Source organism: Centroberyx affinis, unplaced genomic scaffold (assembly GCF_046629955.1).
Source record: "Centroberyx affinis isolate AG114_WGS23_722 - 3 ecotype Tasmania unplaced genomic scaffold, CSIRO-AGI_Caff_v1 ptg002468l_1, whole genome shotgun sequence".
NCBI lineage: Eukaryota > Metazoa > Chordata > Actinopteri > Beryciformes > Berycidae > Centroberyx > Centroberyx affinis.
The window spans coordinates 63,074-88,093 of NW_027280701.1; the positions used below are offsets into that span (position 1 = coordinate 63,074).

At 40.6% G+C, this 25,020-nt stretch overlaps 1 protein-coding gene across 1 annotated transcript in view; it reads right to left on the reverse strand.

Annotated features, from left to right (window-relative positions):
- Positions 1-25,020, reverse strand: part of myo5b (myosin VB) — a 51,067-nt gene that overhangs the window by 16,067 nt on the left and 9,980 nt on the right. Inside the window, 22 exon segments of the mRNA XM_071533948.1 lie at positions 187-218; positions 221-342; positions 477-609; positions 612-650; positions 653-686; positions 966-1,077; positions 2,784-2,870; positions 4,023-4,120; positions 4,227-4,373; positions 6,237-6,320; positions 7,621-7,743; positions 8,564-8,704; positions 9,161-9,242; positions 11,102-11,367; positions 11,470-11,579; positions 12,928-13,035; positions 13,643-13,724; positions 13,843-13,986; positions 14,278-14,434; positions 15,334-15,478; positions 17,348-17,516; positions 18,541-18,651. Coding sequence (XP_071390049.1) covers positions 187-218; positions 221-342; positions 477-609; positions 612-650; positions 653-686; positions 966-1,077; positions 2,784-2,870; positions 4,023-4,120; positions 4,227-4,373; positions 6,237-6,320; positions 7,621-7,743; positions 8,564-8,704; positions 9,161-9,242; positions 11,102-11,367; positions 11,470-11,579; positions 12,928-13,035; positions 13,643-13,724; positions 13,843-13,986; positions 14,278-14,434; positions 15,334-15,478; positions 17,348-17,516; positions 18,541-18,651 — 2,526 coding nt within the window.

Here is a 25,020-nt window from a genome sequence, read left to right on the forward strand (position 1 = left end):
GCAAATGTATGGGAAAGTAAATCCAACAGATGAAAAAGTGAGAGTGACTGAGTAATCCATAGAGAAACAATCAGCGAGGGTAAACAAAAGAAGAAAACTCTTTGCGTGGAGAATGAAAGAGTGTCTGTGTGTGGCAGAAAGTGAGCGAGAGGCGGAACCGGTATGGGACAAAGTTTGTTTTTGTACCTCCTGGAAGATCCTGCGTGTGTACATGCCCTGGTGTAGGCCTGGATGGTGATTACGGCCTGTCTCACTCTCAAATAAGCCCGTCGATCTCTCACCATGCGATACTGCTTCTGACAGGTGAGGGCAGCGCGGGTGAGACGCAGCTGCTCTGCATACCTGAAAAAAAAAAAAAGGATAAGGAATTAGTGAAAGAGAGGGAGAGAGACGGAGAAAAGAAAAGGGAATAGTTATTCACAAAATTAACAACTGATAACTACGAGTAAAACACTAGATGTGCTAGGTTTCCTGACCTGCGGGCCAAGTATCCGCGGCCGTATCTCTGCAGAGTGATGGCGGACTTGAGGATCTTGCGGTAGCGGACTCTCTGTAGCCAGCCTCGCACAGTCTTCTGGATCTTAATGCAGGCTGAGCGAAACTTGTCGGCCTGAGCTTCTCCAGGTAGGCCACTTGGCCCGCTCGGAAAAGATCTTGGTCTTACCAAACTGGAACTTGTCAGGGTCCTGAGATCAACAAGAAAAGCAAGCCTTGTTACTCAATCAGTCAGAATTATGAACTATGTACCAAGGTGATACACTGCTATGTGCCAAATAATAAAAAAAAAAAAAAAAAAAGCTTAGCCTAAATAAAATCTAAAGTTTATAATGTATTTGCAGAGAAGTCCTTAAGTATACTGCCAACCAAGGAAGAACAAGATGAAGGTCAAAGAGATTTCTAAAGAAATATAACTACGGCTGTCATATGTAATTCATAGTATGCTTCAGTAAGGGAGCGTCTGTTACCTTTATCAAGGTCTCCAGCAGGTTCCTACACACCAGCTTCTTGTCTGCTATGGTCATGTCAGACTTTTTCATCAGTACTCTGTATCTGTTGAAGAAGTCTGGGTATGTCCACCTAGAAAGACAGGTAGCTGGATGTTACGAAACAAAAATATAACTTGTGTTTTGTTTCCTAAAATGGATGGCACTCCCCCTCTATGATGTATTGCTCCTGTATAGGATTTGATGGAGACAGAGCCGGGTGGATACAGGAGAGGCAGGATTTGAATATCTGCAGAAAGAGCTATGCAAGTATTAAAAATGCGGAACATCTGTAAACTACATGATTCTATTGCATTAGATTACATTTCATGTTGCATTACATACCTTTACATCCTATCACTTTTAAAGCAATATTCCACTTAGTTTTAACATGGGGGTTATTCAGCACTTGACCACCATGAAAACCAGAATATAAACTAATCACCAAGATTGGATGCAGTTGTGTTTGGATTTCTATTTCCCATTCATTTGAATGAGCCACGAAAATAGACTGAAAACTGACATTTAACACGTTGGTGAACAGATTCAACAACAGATCCTGCTTTTAGGACAACAAAGCAGTCCTGGGTCTGTCCTTATTTTGCATTTCTATTCTTGGTTTCCACTAAAATTTGCATTTAAAAATAAAAGTAGATCCAGTCTCCCAAACAGGAACTATCTCTCCTAAATGGTATCCCTCTGCTATGTCCTCTTCTATCAATAAAAATGCGTTGGACCCACAGTCAACTGAAAATCATCTGTTGTTGAATGATGGTGATTAGTTTAGGGCTGCAACTAACGATTATTTTCATTGTCGATTAATCTGTCGATTATTTTCTCGATTAATCGATTAGTTGTTTGGTCTATAAAATGTCAGAAAATGGTGAAAAATGTGGATCAGTGTTTCCCAAAGCCCAAGATGACGTCCTCAAATGTCTTGTTTTGTCCACAACCCAAAGATATTCAGTTTACTGTCATAGAGGAGGAAAGAAACCAGAAAATATTCACATTTAAGAAGCTGGAATCAGAGAATTTTGACTTATTTTTCTTAAAAAATTACTCAAACCGATTAATCGATTATCAAAATAGTTGGCGATTAATTTAATAGTTGACAACTAATCGATTAATCGATTAATCGTTGCAGCTCTAGATTAGTTTATATTCTGGTTTTCATGGTGGTCAAGAGCCATATAACCCCCATGTTAAAACTAAGTGGAATATTGCTTTAAGTCCCTTAATATCTAACAAAAATGACAGCATAAAAGTTGTTCTTCCTCACTATTTCTCTGTCATGCACCGACTCAGATCGTTTTAGACTTTTCACGGGAAGTGGTGGCTTTCTGTCCCCTGACGCCTCGGGGAAGCACATAACTCAAGAGAAAGAAAAGGAATTCAATTTCAACCCTATTAAGACCAGGAGGAGAGCTACTGTTGGATGAGAAAGCAATAAAAAAAGACAAAGATGAAGAACTTTCTCTACCGGTTTGGGCCTGTAGCGAAAAAATACAGAAATGCTGCATGTAGAATTTCACTCGTCTCATAACAACCAAATTACCTCAGTCATGTCTGTGGTACGGCTCAAATTTGCATAATGCAGACGGTGAAATGAGGTTAGCGCTGAGACATTAGAAATCTGTCCCATGTCCGGGTTTCAGTGCTGTCTGAACACTGGGCGATTACACCATAAAGACTAACATTAAGCTAGATTTTTGGAATTACCACAGCAGTCATATATGTCAAAAACACAAAAACATATCTGAGAAGCAAAATTAGACATAAAAAAAGTGGAAGTGGATTCACCTTGACGGATACCCAGCAGCACTGATGCGGATCGTCTCCAGAACCCCGCATGCCCTCAGCTGCTGCACCGCTCGCCTCGAGTCAAACCTACAGCAACAAAAACACAACAAAGTTCAAAAAGATTTCTCAACTCAGAGGAAGGTTAGCACTCAGACTGAAGCACAGTCTGGAACATTTTGCCCTACCTCGTCTTCCTCTTTAACATTGCGCCCAAAACACAATGTCCATGATGTGTAAGGTGCTTGTGTTTGGAGCTGACTGGTTTGCTGCTGTGTCAGCTGCTAGCTGAGTCTAACAACAACATGTGACTGAGCCTCATCATTTAATTTAGCTCCTCCTGAAGCAGTCCTTGTACACAAAAAAATGCACAAAGATGCACACAGCAGAGAACACAACCGGAACTTTCTCTTCTTGTTTTCTGAAGCAAATATTATATATTATATTGTCATATTGGTCCTTAAAAACACCAAAATCGTGTGTTCACTCTGTGTTCAGCTTAAGTAATCTTAAAGGATCATTCCAGGGTGATTGGAGGTTTGGCTCATTTCTTGCGTTCCCCCTGTTTCACATCGCTATCAATTGTTTTCCAGTACTTTTATCACGTTATGAGATATTTTTCCTTCATCGTCATGTTTCTCAAAGTAAATATCTTGAAATAAATACTGTCTCCCCACCCCAAGCTACAACCACATGTCATGGCTGCTTCTGTCAGCTCCACAGTCCTCTCCTTTGTGTTTGTTCTCTCTTATCTTGATTTACTCCAACAAAACTTTGCAGTCTCTGAAAATGTGATGGCCAGATCAGATAATTCCAAATCGGAGGGTTGTGAAGTAGGAGAGGATCAGTGTGGCGATCAGAGCTCTTGTGACTTTGTTGATGAGCTGCCCATGACCTCCTGATGGCAGCAAACCTGTTTGTCTCATTAGGTTTGTATTATCCAAGCATCAGTAAGACTACAATGGAAAGAATAGGAATTTCAAGAAAGCCTTAAATAGTTGATGCTGCTCAGTTATTGGTCTCATGAGTCTTGTAATGCATGGAAGGAATACCAAATGAAGTACTTGTGTCTTTTACATAAAAATATATTACATAACAACATATAATTTCTGTAATAAGTAAATGTGATGTAATTTAATGTATCCCAACAGAAAGAAGCTGCTGACTCCAAACAAACTTTGAACTCACTCACACAAAATAAACTCCCCAACGCGTAATTAAAACACAATACAGTTCACTCACGAGAATGCCTCCTTGTCGTCGTTAGGCTTGATGCAGCGCACGTAATGAGGGGTTGTGGCGTTCAGGGTCTCCATGAGAAGATGAAGGGAGTTGCGGAACTAAATAGACAGAGCAAGAAATGAGTGGCGCTGCAAAAAAAAACCCAACAGCAACGACGACAGCGTGTCCTGCTGAGAGACAAATTGGGTGTGACTGACTGCTGACCTGGTGTCCTACGCTCTTCCTGTGCTCTTTGTTGGGAAGTTTGGGAGTGGGCCGGGCTGCCCGGACGTTCACCCTGGCCGACTTGCCGGAAGATGATGAGGAAGAGCCGTCTTGCTTCTCCTGAAACAGATCTGCCACAAGCTGAAACTGAGAGAGAAAAATACATTTGGCCACGTTAATCATTGATCATGAGTCAATAGTCATGTTTAGCAGACAATTCTAAAACAGCTTTGATCGCTTACATATTTTTTTAACCTTTTTGAAGTTTAATAAATTATATTAACTCTGAACTGAGCCAAGTACAACAGGTGCAGCTGTAGTGTTTGGATTCGACTGCTACAAGAACTTTTAACAATCCAGATATTTTCTGTATTTTGTCTTATTTATCCAGGGAAAGTTGACAGAGCTCCATGCTCTTTTGCAGTCCCACCCTGCTTCACATTCATACACATTCACGCTGGGAGCTTCCCAGTATGACCACAGTCTTCTACTGCTGGACACTGAGCAGCTGGGGTTCAGTGCCTTGCTCAAGGACACTGAGACAGTAGTTGTTGAGGGAAGGGAGACTTGTGATTGGCAAAGATCAACAATTTTAGACTAAATGCATCAATTATCCGATCATAATGAAGGCAGAGAGACTGTAGTGATGGTCCAGTAACGTCCCCGTCACTGATGAATTTTCAGTGGTATGAAGAAATATACAATATCCTTCCCCTGCTTCTTCTGGCAGGTCACGCTCTTCCGTTTCCATGGCCAGTCCTGTACGTTGGACTCATCTGATAACGTTATCTTTGAGACTCCCGGAGCCGGATTCATCGAGGACAGAGCGCTCTCTTCTAGGAGGCTGAGCGTATGTGCGCGGCTCTGAGAGATTAAAGGTCCACGATTATCAGCTGGAGGAAGTTTCATCACCTGAATGATTCCCTTCAGGGGTTTCCCACACCTGGTCACTAATCAGCCTCAGCTTGTCACAGGAGGGGTTCAAGGAACGCTTCTGAGGCTGCTGCTGACCTTCAGCACACTTTACTCACACTGGAAATGAACTTGAAATGGAAAAAGTGCGATACAAAAATAGGACTGTACAGAAACAGCATGCAATTGCCTTGTACATCTAAACACAACTCCCTTATCACACTACTATTTGGTACATTTTTAATGTTTCTGACCATCCTCTGCAGTTTTAGACAGAGAGTATGAAATATTGCTCTCCCTGCCTATCATTCTTTCTAGCAGACAGCCTACATGGGCCTGGCATTAATAATGCATACGGGAGAAAGATCTAATCTGAGATGCATGGAAATCAAATGAAGAAGAATCCCAGAGAAGAAGTGGAGGAACCATCACTATTTAGCAATACAAAATCAATGTTCACATTTATGAATGGTGCCATGGTGCCATCACTGTCTGCCACTCTGACCAAGCTGAGAATACTGAAGTCAACTCTACAGCTGGCTGCATTTAGAAATCTCATTACCGCTGCAAATCAGGAACTGAGTACATGAACAATGGTGCTAGGTATCGAACGAGAGCAGAGCCTTTTAATTACTTCCACAACAGATAAATGAGTCAGACTGGGGTTTATCGGGCTCGTCTTTGATCTGCTGAAGTGTGAATCTAACTCCGGTGAAACCAGCTGCACTCACTATAATGGGCTAGAAAGGTCGAATAAGTGGTCAAATGGGTTGAGAGTCGTGCACTGTCGGACTTTGGATCTGAAAAGCAGTCACTATCGCTCTGAGAGATTCTGACATTTTGTGTGCAAAAGGTTACATCAGAGTCCTACATTGTGTTATGTGATGAAGAATTTTCCAGGTATTCTTTAAAAGATATGATGTCACATTCATGTTGTCATATTGCCTCCAGGAACAGCTCTTCATAGCGGGCAAGTTCTACATTTCAAAACATAGGGACCTGTGGAAATGACTGCACAGCCAACTTTCCAAACAAAGATTTGTCCACTTTTGTCAGTCAAATGAGTCAAATGAGTGGAACTGGTTTAGATTGCCTTACCTTACTAGCTTTCAGAATATTGATCTGCTCCTCGTAAACAGTGTCTCTGTTCTTTTCCAGGAAGCCTTCACACTGATATTCCACCTGCCAAGGGAACAGTGGTCAATAAAGTGCACCTATAGGTGTCAACATCTTCACATACTTAAAACTATATTCGTTAAACTGACATCATGGTACGTGTGGAGACACAGGAGTCGGTTCATCACACGGTTGCTGCATATTCCTACACTTGTATCCCTAAGCCGCAAAACTCAAATGTCTTGAAATACTAATAAGCAGGGAGTTTTTGTTCCAAAACAGAGTATAGGCTAGACAGTGAGTTTTGAAGGCCATAACTCTCAGTACCTGGACAAGTAATCATTAAGTGGTATTGATCAACAACCCTATCAACCCCCCACAGATATATTATGGTCATGGAGCATGAAAAATCCAACTTATTTTCTGTTTAACAACAACAAAGGGAAGATTTTCATGCCTTTCATTCTGCCTCCCAGTGAAAGGCTTGGTCAGCTGTAAAGTAACTGGACGTAAAAGGAAAGCAGGTATTGTTCTCAGGAAGATGCCCACCATCGGCATCTATACTCATTCTTGTTAGTGTTTCTCCAAGCAGCCTCGGGCCGGTCTGGTATGACACCTAACCTGCTTGTCCCCCCTTGTCCGCTTAATGGACTGCAGGCTCTTTGTACTAAATCAGGGCACCAGAGCAGTAATTGTAGTCCCCCCTTTTATGAGAGGAGAGGGGGATGGGATAGATATATGAAGAGAAACCCTGAGGGAATGTGTTTACCGCTACATCATAACTAGAGGGTCGAGCAAGGGCGAACTCACAGCCTGTTTTAAAAGGAAGTGCAGGGACTAAATTGCAATGTCCACACTGAGCTTTTATCTATTTGTGTGCCCATCAACTCAAACTGTACTTTCTTTAGTGAAGTCTGAAATTGAAAGACAATGTTAACATTAATTTGAATTAACACTCATTGGTAGGTGTCATAATATGGAGAGGAGGCATGTTAGTAGTAAGGCTGCAGAGCTCACAGTGATACACACACAGCTTCTCTCATATCATATGCTATTCAATCAATCATATTCAGTTATTCATACTTGGACTGTTCATTATGCTGGTAATTTCTATCCTATAGCTATGAAAGTTGAATCACTAAATAAATGATTTATTCCAAGTTTACCATTTTATTCCTGTGAAGATACACTAGAAGTTTATCTTATAATATGAATGATGTGTTTCTCCTGAGCTCAAAGTTGCTATTCAAGCTGGACACATAAGAAACCTACAGTCCTGGGTCTCATGACCGACATCCACATCTTAAACATGTGGCACTTATAAAAGATAAATTGGAGGGAAAGAGTGAGAGTAGCGGTCTCTCACCTTATCGGCGAAGTGTATGATGATGAAGGACGTGTTGGACATGCGAGGCTTCTGGAAGTGGGCGCTGCTGGAGTGCTTCCCATACAGCTTCTGGGCCCAGTTCTGGTCTGTTCCCTTTGGCACCTGGGGCAGCAGGCGCAAAAGCACATGAAGCAGATTATCTAACAACTAAAGGAGGAAATTAAACTTTTATTTAGGCTACCTGTGCCCAGAATAACAGATTCACCCCTCTCATGCTGTTCCAAATCATCATCAACTTCAAAGGACTGTGGGGATGAGACGGGACGACGCCAAATAAATAAGTAATCAGTTTTGTTTCAAGGGTTTCAAATCGGATAAAGATCTGGACGAATCACATTACCAGACAGAAATACAAAAACGCTCAAGTCAGCAGTGTGTGTGTGTGTGTCCGCTTCTTTTAGAATCCAATTGAATGTCTGTTTAAACAATACTTAGTGGCATTTTTAATTATTAGACAGCTTGCTAACTAGCTTGCTGTCCATCGAGTTATTGGTTTGGAAAATATGAAATTGTGCAGCAAGCCTATTTTTAAAAAAAAAAATAGATTTTTTACACAGGCATCTTTGAATTTTAAATTATAATGTATGCTACAATAAAGAAATTAAATACCAATCAGAGCTTCAAAAAAAGAGTGAATTCTTCATGTGGCACTGGATGAAAAATCACTGCCAATTCCTGCAGTAACAGCCGTAATATTTGTGATTTAAGGTGAAGTGAGTGAAGTACGCCGAACTGCTGAGTCGTTTGAAGAAACAAAACAGAGGATAGGAAATGCTAGATAACTTTAATTAAACCAGACTCTGCAAAAATGCAACGTTTGATTTCCAGCTAATATAGCCGTTTGGTAGAAAGAGTAAGAAAAAGTTGCAAGGGAACGAGGGACTCTAAAGAACTGGGGCGTATCTATGATCAAGGCGCCTACTTTGCACTCTTCATCCAGCAGGTCCAGAACGCCCAGCTTGGCCTCTATCAGGTCGATGCAGGGCTGGTTGTCATAGAAGTCTATCAGAGTCCAGGGGATCTGCTCCCTCATGTATTCCTCCTGCTCCAGCTTGAACACATGCTGGACAGACAAAATCAAGAGACACATCAGTCAGAGTGCATCGGTTATTCATTTGGATTATTAACAATAAAAGCTTTAAAAACATACAATATGCTGATATACAGTACTGTGCAAAAGTCTTAGGCACCCTAGACTTTTTATATAAATTTTGTCTTAGATGTTTATGTCTTCTTCTTCTTCTTGTGACAGATGAACAATTAAATCAAGTGAATGATATATTTCTGAGGGCGACCCTCTCTTCACAAAATATTTATGTCTTCTGCATTAGTGTAGTCTGTAGACTGCTCTTTATAGTAAATTTTTTTAGATTTAGAAACTTTTGATTTCATTATTTTTGAAAGCCTCTTCGCTTTACAGATTTTTTTTTACATGTGCCTAAGAGTTTTGCACAGTACTGTATTTGACAATTCCAGGGAAATGTCGCTGGAGGTCATTAAAATATGATATCCGGCTCACCGAGTTGAACTGCTGCTGAAGTTTTTCGTTGGCGTAGTTGATGCAGAACTGCTCAAAACTGTTCATCTCAAAGGTCTCAAACCTTCGGGGATTAAAAAAACAGCAGACATTATCATTATTATATTATATTATTATATATATCTTATTATATATTATTATATAGTCTCATCTTATCATCCTGTGCTGTTAAGCAGAGCAAAGTTTTACAGTGTAATATAAAAACATCTCAAAAACCAGAGTTGATAGCCCATTCAGCTGTGTAACAACGCATTATGTAATAACACAACAAAATGTAATAAATTTTCACTTCATTATGCAATAACACCCGCATTTTGTAATAATCTGCCGCATTTTGTAATACACAGCTTGAACGCAATATGTAATAAATTTCCCCGCATTTTGTAAAAAATTATTACATATTGCAATGTGTGTGTGTGTATGTGTGTGTGTGTGTCTCCTGACATTTGTGTGTACCAGTACTTAGATGTTTGTATCAGTATAACACTCAGTGTCGTGCAGTTTCTATGTCTCTATGAAGGGTTAGGGTTAGGGTTAGGGAACCCTCAAGTACAGTTTCTATTAAGCTAAGGAATACAGTGACACTTAATGTAATTTTGACCAATGAAAGATACTATGAATCTACTGAACTAATAGTATCTTTTTAAAATGAATTTTTAGTCAGTATGATTCATGCTAGAATGCATAAAATAAACGTTGTTGTTATAAAGTTATAACGATTTTTATGAATGAAGACATCCATTTTGGTTGGTTATTACATAATGCACCATATTATTACATTTTCATCAAAAAATGCATAAATGTGCATTACAAAATGCGGCAGATTATCATGTAGGTGTTATTACATAATGAAGTGAACATTTATTACATTTTGTTGAGTTATTACATAATGCGGTGTTATTACATAATGCGTTGTTACAAGCTGCAACAGGCAAGTCAAGTCACAGGAGAGGAAGAAACTGGTTTGTCATCCATGTTTTGATTTCTAAAATACAGGTTCATTTAACTGTGTTCTATCAGCAGGTTTTATTGCTATGTGATGGTTAAATAAGAGTACTAGTATTGAACCCTGGGAGACACTGAAACAGGCAAGCATAGGTTACTATGTAATTGGGATCTGTCAGTTACATATAAGCCAAACCAGTGAAGACCGTACTGCGGACGCCAACAACACTTTCTAAACGGTCCAGGAGATTGCCGTTATCACCAGTATTGAAGGCTGCACTTATGCAATAAGTCAAGGAGAACAAGGACTGATACAGAGCCGTGGTCCGGTCAGGTCGTTTGTTACTTTGATTGGAGCTGTCTGACGTCTGAAGCCAGACTGGAGGAGGTCATAGATATTGTTTAAAATGAGAAAATGAGTGAGTTGCTGGGGTACAACATTTTATTGTATCTTTGAGAAGGATCAAAGATTGGAAATTGGTCTGCAATTTTTCCAGATCTTCAGGTTTGAGGCTAGGCTTCTTTAATAGCGGCTTCGTAACTGTCACTTTGAGTAAGTCAGGAAGGGCAATGCCAGAGGGAAGAGGACTATTTCCAGCATTATGTAGAGATCAGCCTCAGGCAGGCAGCTTGTTCAATAATTTTGTGGCAATGGGATCGAGAAGGCAGGTCGATTATTTAGAAGCCATGGGGAATTACTGCAATGGGAAAAGGCCAATATCCAAAATTACCAGAACCGCCCCTTAAGCACCTTGGTTTTGTATTTGACACCATACTAAATTTAGAAATACAGTTTTAGATTTGATTTTAAGATTGCTTTTATCAATAATGTTGGGGGAAGGAGTCTAAAAGCCAGGAGAAGGATTTAGATGCCATGAGAAACTTGGATTCTTGTTTGACTGAGTCGGGATGCTCAGAGGGTGCAGCACTGGAGATCAGAAATCTGACATTAACACTCTCAGAAATTTGATGTCTTACCCATAGATGTCCAAGACTCCAATGAAGGAGTGCTGTTTAGAGGAGGTGTACAGGGCCTTGTTCACATGTTCAACTATCCAGTCAAACATGCGTGCATAGATGTGTTTGGCGAGAGCGTCGCGAGCGTTCGCCGCCTGCTTGCTGGACATGTTCTTGACGTAGGTCTCCGACGTTGTGACGAGCTTCCTGTGGCACAACCAGTGCTCCATCTGCTCCAGCTCCACACCGAGCAGCCTGCAGAAATGTTTCAGGTGCGGGTCGTCCGTCTGCAAACACAAAGACCAAACAACTTGTCCTGTTAGGGGAGTGGATCTTGGGCCACGATTTTGGTCATCACAAGCAGGCTTCGATCAGTCACGGTGACGTACTGAGATGTGACAGGATTCTCCGTCTCTCTCGGAGCAGATCTCCACATTGCCAAGATGTAGGATGGATGCGATGATTTTGAAAATGCTGCCCTGACTGCTCTCCTTTACACCTGGAAATGACAATAAAACACCGGGTTTAACAGATGTTGAGCAGATTTCTTAACCAGAGCATAACATAAAATGTGAACCTGCAAAAGGAAACATACTGTATTAAACTCCAGGTCCAGGAACCTAATCTAACACGCATATCAATCTAGTCTATAAATTCAGTCCTAGCTACCACATAGAGTGCATTGTTGCATGCTGTGTGCAAAAAATACTTTCAAACTCTTTCTCTGGCACCTAGCAAGAAGGCTCAAAATGGCTAAAGACTGGAAGGTTGATGCTGACAGTTGACATTTTCAAGAAAGCTTGGAGGCCGAGTACTTCTTGACTTAGTGTAAGTAAAGACTGCCATGAGACCCTTCTGAATTGGGAAGCTCATGTGACTTTTAGTTATTAAAAAACGTTCTGAGGGCACCTTGTGTCGTGATTGGTTCTAAAAGACAGCCAATCACAAAGAAGAGGAGGCGGGCCATTCTTAGTTTGACTTTGGCACCAGAAAGGGAGCAGTTATTTTTCAAAAGCCACAAGTTTTTGGAAACTTTTCATTTTCAAACTTGAAGAAATGTCCTGTTTTAGTGTGTGTTACATTTTATGATGATTTCTTTCTGTCGGTACTGTCTGCTTTCTGCTACATTAGCTTTTTGATCTTAGCTAGCTAGCGTTAGCTTCAAAAAGCAAGAAAGTGTGACTTCTTTTACAATTGCTTTTGAAGACATTGGTGAAAACTATCAAATGTAATTCAGTAGTGAGTGAATTAGATAAAAAAAATGGCACTGACTCTACAAGATGCATGAAGAAATTGTCAATTTCATGGTTAATAGGGGAAAAGCTGTTCTGCGACTTGGCTTTTCTGTGTGATGTGACAGAACATCTCAGTGCCCTGAAACTGAGCTGAGAAAGCGTTCCCCACAAAACCACATTTGTAGGAGAATCAAATGCAGCAGCGATGCCGGAAAAGCGATCTGCACCACTACTTTTCCAAGAGCGGGATTCGCACACAGAGTGAACACATTTGAAACAGAATGTAACAGGAGATAATGTTGACCCGAGGGCTCAGAAATTCAGTTTTGAATTTTTTACAAATCTATTTTTAACTGCATATTATGGGGAGAGTCAGTCAGAGTACTGATAGATAGAACTGAATAAATTACAGCACAATGAGGGCCAAGTTACATTCTCTTGGAGCGAGAGTTTTACCTTTTCATCCCAGACGTGATGTCACAGGTCTGCCTTCAGGGTGACTGTGTACTGATAATGTGTGAAGAAATACAAAACCACCTTTTCTCAATTTCTGAGAGTGACCACACCTCAGGACTTGGTGTCAGGTAAGAGGTCTAGAGGTTACATCCTTACCCACTAGTGTGAAGGCCTCTCTCGTTCTTTCAAAGTCCTCAGCGTCGTTAACCCCCTCGATGAAGATGTTCTCCCCTAAAGACGTGTAGGTGAAATCTTCTGCACTGGCTGAATGAGGGAGACGAACAGGGGGAGAGTCAAAGTAAATGGATTAGACCCATGTAGTTAAAAGGCAGAGTTTATTTTGATGCCCTAACACCAGGTAAAATAGTTGGCAAGATTTGGAGGGGTCAACAAAATGTATGTAAACATCAATGTAGGCACTTACAGAGCGGTGTTTCACTTTAGTAGAACACTTTATAGCAATGAAACATGCCAAGTCAATAATCATTATTGTCTGGCACAGGTATATGTGGTGATATTACCTGCGTTGCACTTGCCTCCATATGGAAAACATAATCCAACTTATACTACTAATATGGTATTTATACGAACAATGGCAATGTGATCTCCTGGTTCCAGACTCCATCAGGAGACTGGAACCAGGCTACTGTTTTAGTAGAGCTGTAAATTGAATGAATTTAACTTCTTTTGCATAAAGTACAATGCAAAACATTTGAAGTCTTTGTGACAGAAATCTCTCTTAATACTCATCAGTTCTTTAAGAATAATGAAGCACGAGACAAGCTGTTTTTTTCTGTGCAAGTTGTAACTTTTAATTGTGAATCACTGCTGCACTAAACCAGACATACTTTCCTCCAAAAGAGATACTTACTCAAGGCTAGGTCTTTGAACTCTGGTAAGCTAGCAGAGGCACAGAGCTGGTAGAATATGTGGTAATTCCTCTCATCTTCAGCCTACAAAAAAAACAATAGGTACCATAAAATGTTTATCCAGATAATTGAAATACTGCTGTCAAAATCATAGACTGGTCTGAAGGCACATCGACGAGTGCGACAGCAAAACCAAACTCACCTGAAAAACAACCCGAGACTTCTCCAGCAGGTAAGTGCGCATGTTGGCACCTATGATGTGGTAATGCCTGCTGAAGCCAATCTGGATGTACTTCCCGAAACGGCTGCTGTTGTCGTTACGGGTGGTTTTTGCATTTCCAATAGCCTTGAGCGACAGAGAGACGAGCAGGAGAGAGTGGGTATGTGGTCATCGTCATACAACAGAGTGAGTTAAAGGTAAAAAGTAAGATATATGTCTGGACTTTCATTTTCTGATGACTATATGAAGGACTGTACCAACTTTTGCGCATTGGTCACCACCAAACTCCCAAAAAGTTGGTGTAGTTCTTTAAGGATAAAACTGAATATCCACAGAAAGTTTTGCTAAATATCCAAGTATGTCACACACAGGGTTAAAACAGGTTTCCACATGACCAAACAAGCCTGAGCCACTCACCTCCATGATGGGACTGGAGGCCAGCACTTTCTCCTCAACATTTGTGTCATTAGTTGAGCCCCCCACGGTGGCAAAGAAGCGCATGGCGTACTTTGCAGAGACCGTCTTCCCTGCCCCCGACTCCCCACTCACTATAATGGACTGGTTCCTCTCATCTCTACAGAGGAAACAGAGAGAGGAAAAGAGGTTTTTTTATGACCATCCGTGTACAGTTGAAACACACCATGATTTTTGACAAAGCGCTCCACTTCCTTCTAAAGGCAATGCTTTGTATTACTGCCTCTCATGTTCACACCACGTTAGTTGCCCTTAACATTTCTCTAGGACAGACTCCAGGTGCCCAGTGCAGCACTGTAGCCCGCATTAGATGATGAATATATCAAATTAAGAGCACAGAAGAGAAAAAGAGCATCTAAACAGCATATACATCCTGAATTCTTATACACATTCTTATATAATTTTATAATAAACAGTTTAACATCTAGGCATTAACAACACAGGGATGAGGAATTGGTGAGTTCAACTTGAAAACAGATGAGCTAGTTTGTGGAGTAGGAATGACCAAAAAGCTGAACTAGTACACTCTGGAGGTATTGCATTAACGCTTTATACACAATGCTCAGCTATTGTATTCTATATTAATTCAGTTGCCAAAAGTAGCCTGCCAAAGCAAGCGGTTAAGGGAGAAAGAGTCGTGATGGTTAGACTGTAATTATGTACTGTTTTCTATTGAATCAGGCAAATGTAGGAGGGCGTCTGTCAGTGATGTAGACCTGAGCACTGCAATTATCCACCTACACCAACAGTTGCACAGATATCTGGAGCAAAACACATTTTATAAATTCTTAGTCACACAGTAACAATGAAATTACCGTACCTGAATTTAGTAAAGATTCAGTACATACACTATTCTAGATATACAGTACACGTGTTTATTATTGTACTACTATCTATGCCATTCCATAATAAAGCCGACCGTAATCACATCAAAAACGCTGACATAATGACTGATCAATTTGGCCTTTCATCCCATGTATAGTTGGATCCAGTCCTTACCTGGCCATCTGCTTGTATGCCTCCTCAGCCACAGCGAAGATGTGCGGGTCCATGTCCCCCATGTTTTGGCCAGTGTAGGCATTGATGACCTCTTCTCCGTAGATTTGCAGCTGCTCATAGGGGTTGATAGCCACCAGCACAATCCCTGAAGACAGACAGGGGTTCTCCCGTCAATTCAACATTTCACCTCATCCTATGTTTTCGAATGATACCGTATTGGTACAGGGAGAGGAAAATCTCTGCATGCTTTAGGTTCAAACGTAGATATTCAATTACATTTTAGATCGTTGCAAAAGACAGAATGAAAGAATAAACTGCAAACTAAAGGAATATCCGCTAGCCAGATACAATGATCGGGTTTAACTTCAGATGTGATAAGAAATACCCTGCAAGCATCTGGGGCTGGATAGTATTAAAGGCTTCAAGCTATGAGCAGGGGAGTTTGGCCCCTCTAGATGTTGATACAACAGATGAAACAATTTAAGTGTGGTATCCCCCCACACATGCGCACACATCTCTTCTTCTGTGTTTCCTGATACAGCAGGGCATCTTAGAGTCACTTTTCAAATCCAGTCTTTCACATCTGGATCAATATCAGGATGCAATACAGAGCATGGTCGACGATGATTGCAGGGCAGCTAAGTTGTAACCCCAACATAAACTCACAGGTGTGTAGGATCCTGGTTTGTGTGGGAACCATATCCCAAGCAAGGTTCAATACAATCATCGATACCAGTAAATATAATATACATATATATGGAATGAGTCTAGAAAGAAGCTCTTGCTCTCTGATTCTGAGGGACTGACACCAAAACCTGATGTTTACTGTTGATGGTTTAGAAAGCTAAAACGTTTTCTGCTATTAAACTCCATTGTATCTGCACTGGAAATATGTCAATGTGACATCATGTTGTCTGCGTTTGGCCAGTTATCCACAGGAATAAGAGAAATACACCAAACAACAAAATGGGCCCAGAAATCACCAGTAGCTGCTTTGTAACAGTTAACTGGTATCAGCCCATGGTAGTAGTACATATGACACAACCAAGTATGAATCACACTATAACAGCCAGAAGAATGTGGGAGGTTGGCCATCATGCAGTGCCAGGTTACTATGGAAAACATAACAACATGGAGAAATCAATAAGAAGTGTTGAGTAGACAAGCACACATATTGTCTGTTTCCAAGCCTTTGCCTGCTTTGTTTACGGTGCATTCCAGACAAGGCAACGGCTTACGCATCGGCTGCTTAAGTCCATGCAGGCAGAGGTGATTGGATTTATTGGGAGGTTTAGTCATGGGAGTCCACACAAGATGACATTGTAATTTCATTCACAAACTACAAACTGGCAAAAATATTCACTCCCCCCTGACTTTGTGATGCTGCAAAATTGGGTAAAGGGGCATTAAATAATCTATGACTTTTATCGACCTCTATCGGCAACCAAGGAATTACAGCATCGACAGATCTCTGGTACAGCTTACAGTAGCTTGTAATGGACACAAAGATAAAAGTCACATTTTCACATTAAAGAGGAGCAGTGTGGCGTTACTGTAATCACATTAATTTTCCTGTAACAGAGTAAAGTAAGGCATTACTGTTCCAATTTCATTTCCAATTTGGAAAATGGTTGGTAGTAATGACTTGGCATCTGGCCAAGTAAACGCTGAGTCACTGATACTGATCAACAACCCTGTTTATATTATGGTAATTTTGTGCTATGGAACAGTAAAAAATCTTAATTATCGCCCCTTTAAAAGCCTGGTTCAGACATGATTTCACCAACTGAGGAACACCGCAAAAATAAAATTGGTTTTGTCTTAACACTGGGATGGCAAGAGGTGTCCTGGCCGTTCAGAAGTCAAGCTAAAGACCAAAGGTGACCAGGCATTTGACATCCAGCGTTTGAATACACCCTGCCTGAGGAACTTGCTTCTCTAAAACATTTTTGACAGATTTCAGAATTTTACACAGATTTTATTCCGGTTGGTATTAGTCGGCACAGAGACTGACCGCAGTATGTGTAGATGTTGTTGGACTCCAGGAAGCGGACTCTGAGGTTGTGCAGGACAGCGGGTTCGTGCAGGTAGCTGAGAGCGGTGAGGTCATTCTCCCCGACCAGGATGTCAGGGTTTCGCAGGAAAGGAAGAGGGTCTTTGGGACCAATGGGGTACTCCAGAGGCTAGGACGGTAAAAGAGACAGCACAATGAATCCCCAAGAAATCAAGATAGCAGTAATGACAACTGTAACTTCCAAATGACAATAGCTGCATGTGTTTTCTCATAAGAGGGAACGGTGCTTCAGACTATTCAGGATCCCTGGCTTGAACATCGGTAAAAATCATTCGTTTTATTTAAATAAGGTGAAGACTAACTCATTCCTCACCGTTTCCAGAGAGTAAAATCTGGGAAATGGACGTTAAATAATTTCAGCTCTTATTCATACATGAATAACTGTTAACAAGCTTACCACAAAGGGTGAATTAAACTCAGACTATAATCATAACTAGAAGACAGTAAAGAGTAAGGGCATGTCCACAAAATTCAGCTGTTTTCAAAATGCTACCACCTTTTTTTACATCAAAATAAATGTGGAGCGGCTTTTTGAGAGAAACGACCAATCACAGTGAAGCAAAGGCGGGGTTTCATGGTCCGTAGGCAGCTGTCAGTTTACGACAACAACAACTCCCAGAATGAAAATGGAAAAAGTAGAAGTAGAAAAGTTGTTAACAAAGTCCCAATCATAAAGGTCAGTAAGGAGCACATTGGCTGTTTTGTGGGAGTTTCTGGTAAGCTGTTTGCTGATAGATACTGTAGCAAAATGAGCGACTCGATTTTTCATATTGTCAGCATTAAATATGGTTGAGTCAGTGCTTCTCTAACAAAAAACAGCAGAATAGTGTGAACGTGCTCTAAGAGGATATACTGTTCTATGAGGCGATTATTTCTTTCAACATTTATTCATGCAGCACTATCCAACTGTTTCTTGCTCTCCAAAGGTTTATAGTCTGCTCCTCAATAAAATGAGTCATGATTCATGACACAGATTTTGAAAACACACCCAGTGCACAATCTGACGAAGACACCGAGATAAATCCCTTTTGTAATCAGCGCCTTGGCACAGGAGCTTTTGTGACAAGGCTCTGTATCTCATAGGGATTTCCTAAGGGGTTTCCTCTAACGGTAACAAAGTGGGTGGTAAATACCGATTCATCCTCCAGTTTGAGGTGCAGAACTGGCTCTCCCTCCTTGTAGTCTCTGGTGATCTCTGCAGCCTTCCACACATCCTCTGGGTCTGGAATCCACACCCGAGTGAACTGCAACACAAACATAATAAGGGCATTTCTCGTCAATGTCTGAGTTTCTATTACATTCTGATGAGTTTTTGCACAGTTTTAAGAGTAATAAAGTACACAATATATATTTCACCTGTGACTTCTTGCCAAACTTTCTTTAGCCACCTCAGGAGAGGAAATGAATTTGGTCCATATTTGTCATATTATAAATCTAATTGCTTATTCTTCAGTAGATCCCATTTCTTTACGGTTTATGTTTCTAACAGTTCTCTGATGATAATTCATTAGCTTTATGGAGTAATTAGGGTAGAGGAAGTTATCTGAGAGGTTTAATCTGCTTCTGTAGATTAAGGATTTTCCGCTCATGAGTAATTCCTGTTGCTTGTGACTAATCAAAGGCATCATACCCAAACACTGATAATATATGTGACTAGTGTTTTCAGAAATAGAAATGAGAAAATTCCAAGAGACAACGCATTATCGCATGCCATTCTGATGAATACCATATCATGGCCGTTCAAGTTCTACAGCATGAACACTTTCTGACATATTACTGAACATACTACAAATACAGTATTACACCAGTATTGAATCCACTGGTCATGGAAATAACATAGATTTTTTCTTTAATCATTTCAAGTATAGGACAAAAATGCAAGTATTCACACCACTCCATGTCACACCACCTAAGGCTGTAAGAAGTCATTACCTATCCAAGAGTACCAGAGGTGGCTGTATGATGAAAGCGAAGAAGACAATTAAGCAAAAAGTGGGTCTTAAGTTGGGCACCTACAATTTCTTACCTATCGTATCCTAACTAAATACAAAATGTGATGCTTCACAGAGACACCAAATTTTGTAGATAGCATTCTTCCTATTGTTTCAAGGGTCTTCCATTCAATTTTATACTGAGTTGGTCTTTTAGGACCTACCACTGTGGTTGATTACTGAAAATGAACATTTCTGAACCATTGTTTTGTGTTGTTTTCACCTGCCTAGGGATGCACTCAACTGGCATTGAGGATTCTGCTGTTGCCATGGTTGGTCCAACAACCTAAAACCTGGTCCAACGAAAATGGATAACTAAACGAGCACCAACTTTTAGCACTCTAAAAAGGCCTGTAACAGCCACAATACCTCTGAGACAGAATATTCAAGGGGTTTGGGTTTGATAGAGCTCGGTCTTTCCACATCCTTATGGATTAAATAATAGTCAGAAATGAACAGTCCTTGGGCCCAAAAGAAAAATGATCTGATCAACATTGTCATCCAACGAATGTCTTGACCCCTAAATTCTTCCACAGGATAACAGCAGAATTGTATATAAGAAATATAATTTACCAGTTTTACAACCCTGATACTATATACAGAATCTTAGATTTCAGAAATGGACTAACAAAAGAAGAAGACAGAAATATTGTCAATAAGCTTATCTCGGACAGGATGTTATGATAATGAGATTTGGAGTGAATGCCAAAGAACGCAGCAAATAGCTGAGTCATGCCAACACATGATGAGAAGCGGAGCTAAAACAGATCTGAGCATGGGTGAATCCCAAGGCTGCAGACTCAGCATGCAGGATTTGGGTTAATAAGCTAAAGCATCCCTCCAGTGCAGCAGGACTCTGCTTTACATAACCCAGGGGAAACACTACTCAGAGAGAGAAAAGACAGCGGAGGAGGGGTCAAAAACACATCTCAATAGATCAATCCTTTGACTCATGGTTTTATTAGCAGTGGCGTTGGATTGACTGATTGAAGTGACAAGGACACCATGCAGCATGTTCATATTTTAGTGGACAAACTAATACTCTTTGACAAGAACAAAGGTGAAACAAGGCACACTGTGTTATCAGCCCTTCAGGAGGAGCTCAGCATTGTGCGTAAGTCAAGTATATTTGTCCTCAAAGCCGAGCGCAGAGGTGAATAAACCTTCGACAATAACTTTCAAGCAAGCAGTCTATGCTAAATGATGGCCCAGAGTGGCTCTCTGATTGGAGTCATCTTCCCTGTTTTTCATGCTTCAGTAGCTCGGAGATGAGATGGGGAGGCGATGGGATCTCTCATCTCCCTGAATGAAGTGAAACCTGGCATCTGGGCTCAGCCTGGGGAGAGTATATTCATATTTGAACAGTCACAAGCATAAGCTGTGCAGTGTCGCCCCTTCTCCGTGGCCTCAGACAACTCCCTTGTAGGGAATGTATTATAGATAAGACGCCTAGTGACACCAGGTCTCGTCCCACCCACTGGGACACTAAACTTGGAGGACTACCTTTCCCCCATGCCCCAGAGAGCCAAAACAGATCCATGGAGGGGCAAGCTGACGACAGCACTTTTTAATCCAGTTTAATAAAGAAGACAGCAGTCATTACCGGAGCCAGATGGAGCAATATAAAATAACCTTGTGTAGTGCCACAATCAACAGTGCTAATACTAATATTACCCATAAGACGGAGTCATGTGGGAAGACTTCTCTACTATAAGTAGAGAAGCAAAACACTGAACAATGACTTGATGGTGAATTAGCATCATCATGGGATGAGACATTTTTTTCTTTGAAGCAGCTGTGAAGCAGTGTGGGGAGAAGTGCAATTTTGGAAATTTATAAAAAGGTTTCCCTTGACATCTTATGAGCTCAACAAGGAACATACAGCTTAACAGCACTGACTACTTAAGGTGAACAGCCTCAGAATTTGAGATCAGTCATCTGATGATTCGACTATTCCAATATTTAGGCCTATATCTAATTTCCATTTTTGTGCACAAAAACATTTAATCAGTTTGGGTCATCTGTTAACCACCAGGAAGTGTACTGCATTACACACACATTCACCACCACTTATCAGTATTATCATTTAACACCATGAATTAATGAATCATGAATCAGAGCATCCATAGTTGTGATAAAACTTTCATTAAAGAAAGACTTTTGCAAAAATGTTCAACAGTCCAATTCTACTGATTCATAACACAGAAATCATCTATTCATAGCCATCTTCAACTATTCACGGAGGTATAATATTAACTAATATTCCTCCATTCTGTCTGATTTACTTAAAATTTTCTATTTTACTAGGTACTGGAGAGCAGCACTTCTGTAAGAGCCAGGCCCTGTGTGTTTGTTGTTCGTTTGAAGAACAAAGGAATGGGAACGGTTAGCTTAGCTCAACTGATGGAAGTGTAGGGGATCAAGTAGCAGCTCCTCTCAAAACTAGGGAAAAAGACCTGCTCAGTATATTCCAGCTCAAATAATATGGCTCTGAAACATACTGGTCTTCCTCGAAGTCCAACGTGATCAGCCCATGGCAATTTTTTATTGCAAAAACAGATGGCTTTTTTGGCAGAGCGGAGAGCTTGCAAAAGTTGAGAAGGTTCAGAAAAGTGCCAGGTGACGTGAACTGCTTTTTTCACAGCCAACCAATCACGGTAAAGGAGAGGCTGGGTTTTCACGCTACGTAGGAGGCTGGCCATCTCCCATGACAACAACAAAGATGGAGAAAGTGCCAATGGAGAAAATGGCCTTTGTTGCAAGTGAATTGAAGATGCAGTGTGGGATCATACTGGACGTGTATTAGGAATATCTGGTAAGCCTTTGCTTGTTGCACAACACTCTTTTGTCTGCTAGAAATGATAACCAGCCAAATTAGCTAGTGAGCAAGCCAGCTAGCCTGCTAATGTCAGATGGCTTTTTGTCTCTCCTCACAAGAAGCACTCCAGGCAGCGCTTTTCCCACACTTATAAACGTTACACGTGAACGCAGCCTTAGTTTCACTAACTTGAAACATTGAGAACTAGCGAGGGAGGAAAACGAACAAAGACAGATTCAAGTTTTACAGCGTTTGGAACAAGTCAAACCAGATGCAGCTTCTGATGTGAGAAAAGTAAATCGCTAATAAAGAACTCCTGGATGTATTACAACAGTACCAGCCAGACACAATCAGTGAAGCTGACTCAGAGAGGTGAACAAAAAAACACTGTCGCCCCTGCTGAGGCCATTTACATTGCTGTTACACAATGTCCTTTTGAAGGCAAACCTGTGCTGAGGTCGTCTCTCAGTGCTGCCAACACACAAACACAGATACAGTATGCTAGTCTTTAAGCAAGGCAGTGCTCAGGCTGGGTTAACCTCCAGGACATAATCATCATACGGGGTTGGGGTCATTTGGAGACATAGACATAGGGACCTTCAGCAAGAAACAAGGCTTTTATTTCCTTGTCCCATCAGGTGTCAGGTGGGTTCACTAGAAATTGCCAATCACATGTTGACGTGAATGAAGAACCTGGACATTACCACAATTATGATAAATGATGTGAAGCAAGAACACTGGAATAGAAATCATAAAATAGACATTAAAAAGACAAAATTCCCTAATTATTCTAATTCTAAAGATTATTGAAGGCTGATAGGACAGTGTTCTATAAGTCCTGCATAAATTCATCAAAAAGTTATAAGGATGATTATTGGAGATCTGGGAGGTGAAATGACTCAGCTCCACTCGCCGAGGTGAAAAATAAATGTGTAGAATGATGTCACTGTGTGCAGTTGCTTCAATGCAAATCTACTTCGGTGAAACCAGAAAGTCATTTGAATAGCAAAACACAGCATTGCCTTTCTGCCATCTTAATTGCAACCAAAAATACTTAAAAAGCAATACTGGAAAATAAAAACTGGTCGTTACGACAGCTGTTGGGATGACAGAGGACATGGGAGTATAACTTTTATTTTGGAAGAGATAATAGAAATGACAGTAACTACAATGTAAATTACCTTTCACAAAAAGTCATACTCTGAATTTACACTCAGAGCAGCAATTTACCTATGTATTATTATATTGTAGCTCCAGTGATGGGGGGTACTATGAAAGTATTGGTAACACAATTTTCAATGACTAGCCCAAACTTTGACTGCATCACACATGAGGGACGGCGTGCTTACTGTTGTTTTGTTTACAGAACTCTAGGTTCCCTTTAGCCCTTCCTCTTTCTCCCACTCCTCAGTAGGACTTAATAATGTACTGAAAAATCTACCAAATTTCAACCCCAGGAAAATCCCTGGACTTCCTGCTATTCCTGGGAATCCCATTAAAATAAATTGTGTTGTAGCTCTGTACCAGTGCACAAGCAAGAAGTGTCAGATTTTCATGAGCTGGGCAAATATGAAAATCAAGGTGATAAGGAAAACCATTGTATGCAGCTCAGTTATTCCACAAAAGCAATGACGGCCTTTGCGGGGAGTGTATGCTTGAGACAAACTGCTTTCTCACAGAAATAGTTCTCAGTGAGTAAAATGTTTATCAATTGTTAGAATATTAACCTAATACGCAATTAACAAAGACCTGTGCGGCACTAGATCAGCTTAGACACTGTTGACAGATTGTTGCAAAGAGCTTTGTTTCAGTTTAAACCATTTTATCTGTATCGTGCCTCTACAGCTGCTGTTCATTTGATAGTGAGCTGGGCAGCCAGATGAATCAACTTTGTGCTGTTCCTGGATTGTTGCCAACAATTTCATGCATTAGCATTGTTTATTGGATGACCAAATAAGATCAGCTGGCCAAATCATTACTGCCTATTTTCCTTAAGTTGAATGGAAAATAATGTGATTTCACTATCATGGACAGGTAAAATGGTAAAATGTGCAGGGATGAAAAGCAATTAAATACCACCAATTAACTTCTCAACAACAAAGCAGACATAGCCTGCAGCAATGGAAGTGGCACTAGAAGTGTGGGAAAGTTTCAGTGCAATGCAATTATAGTGCACAATAAGGCTATAATTCATTGATACAGTAAGTAAGTGCTATTAAGCATCTCTGAGACAGCAGCACATTTGGAGAATTCCTGGCCTGTGACTTAACAGTATCTGGAGGTGGAATAAGTCTAGTGACCCCGGCAGTATTTTGAAGAAACATTTGATGTAACTTTGTATATGAATTTGGTTTATTATATAACAATTAAATGCCCAGTGAATTCCTCTTTCCTTCAATTGACATTCCTACCGCATATTTCCAAGTGACACACGGACGGCCCGTCACAAGCCATAAATTATTATGTTAATCCTGTTTACTTCAACACAGACAGTGAATTTCACTCTGGGTTAGATTTACTTGTATATTGAACTCATTTCTACAAATTATATTTATAATAGCCTAAGGCGATCCAAAGGAGAAGCAGATTGAACACTGAAGTATCTGATGGTGAGAAATACATAAATTAACATTAGGCTGTTGAGCTGCATACTGTATCTGTATTGTATCCGGCTGCAATGTTTCTCTCATAAAAAGTTGATGTTAGGTGACAGCCATTCTTTCTCTTAACCCATGATTAGCCCATCTACTCTGGTATAAAATGAAACAAACCAGGTGGGCCAAAGCCCTAATAGCCCAAATTAT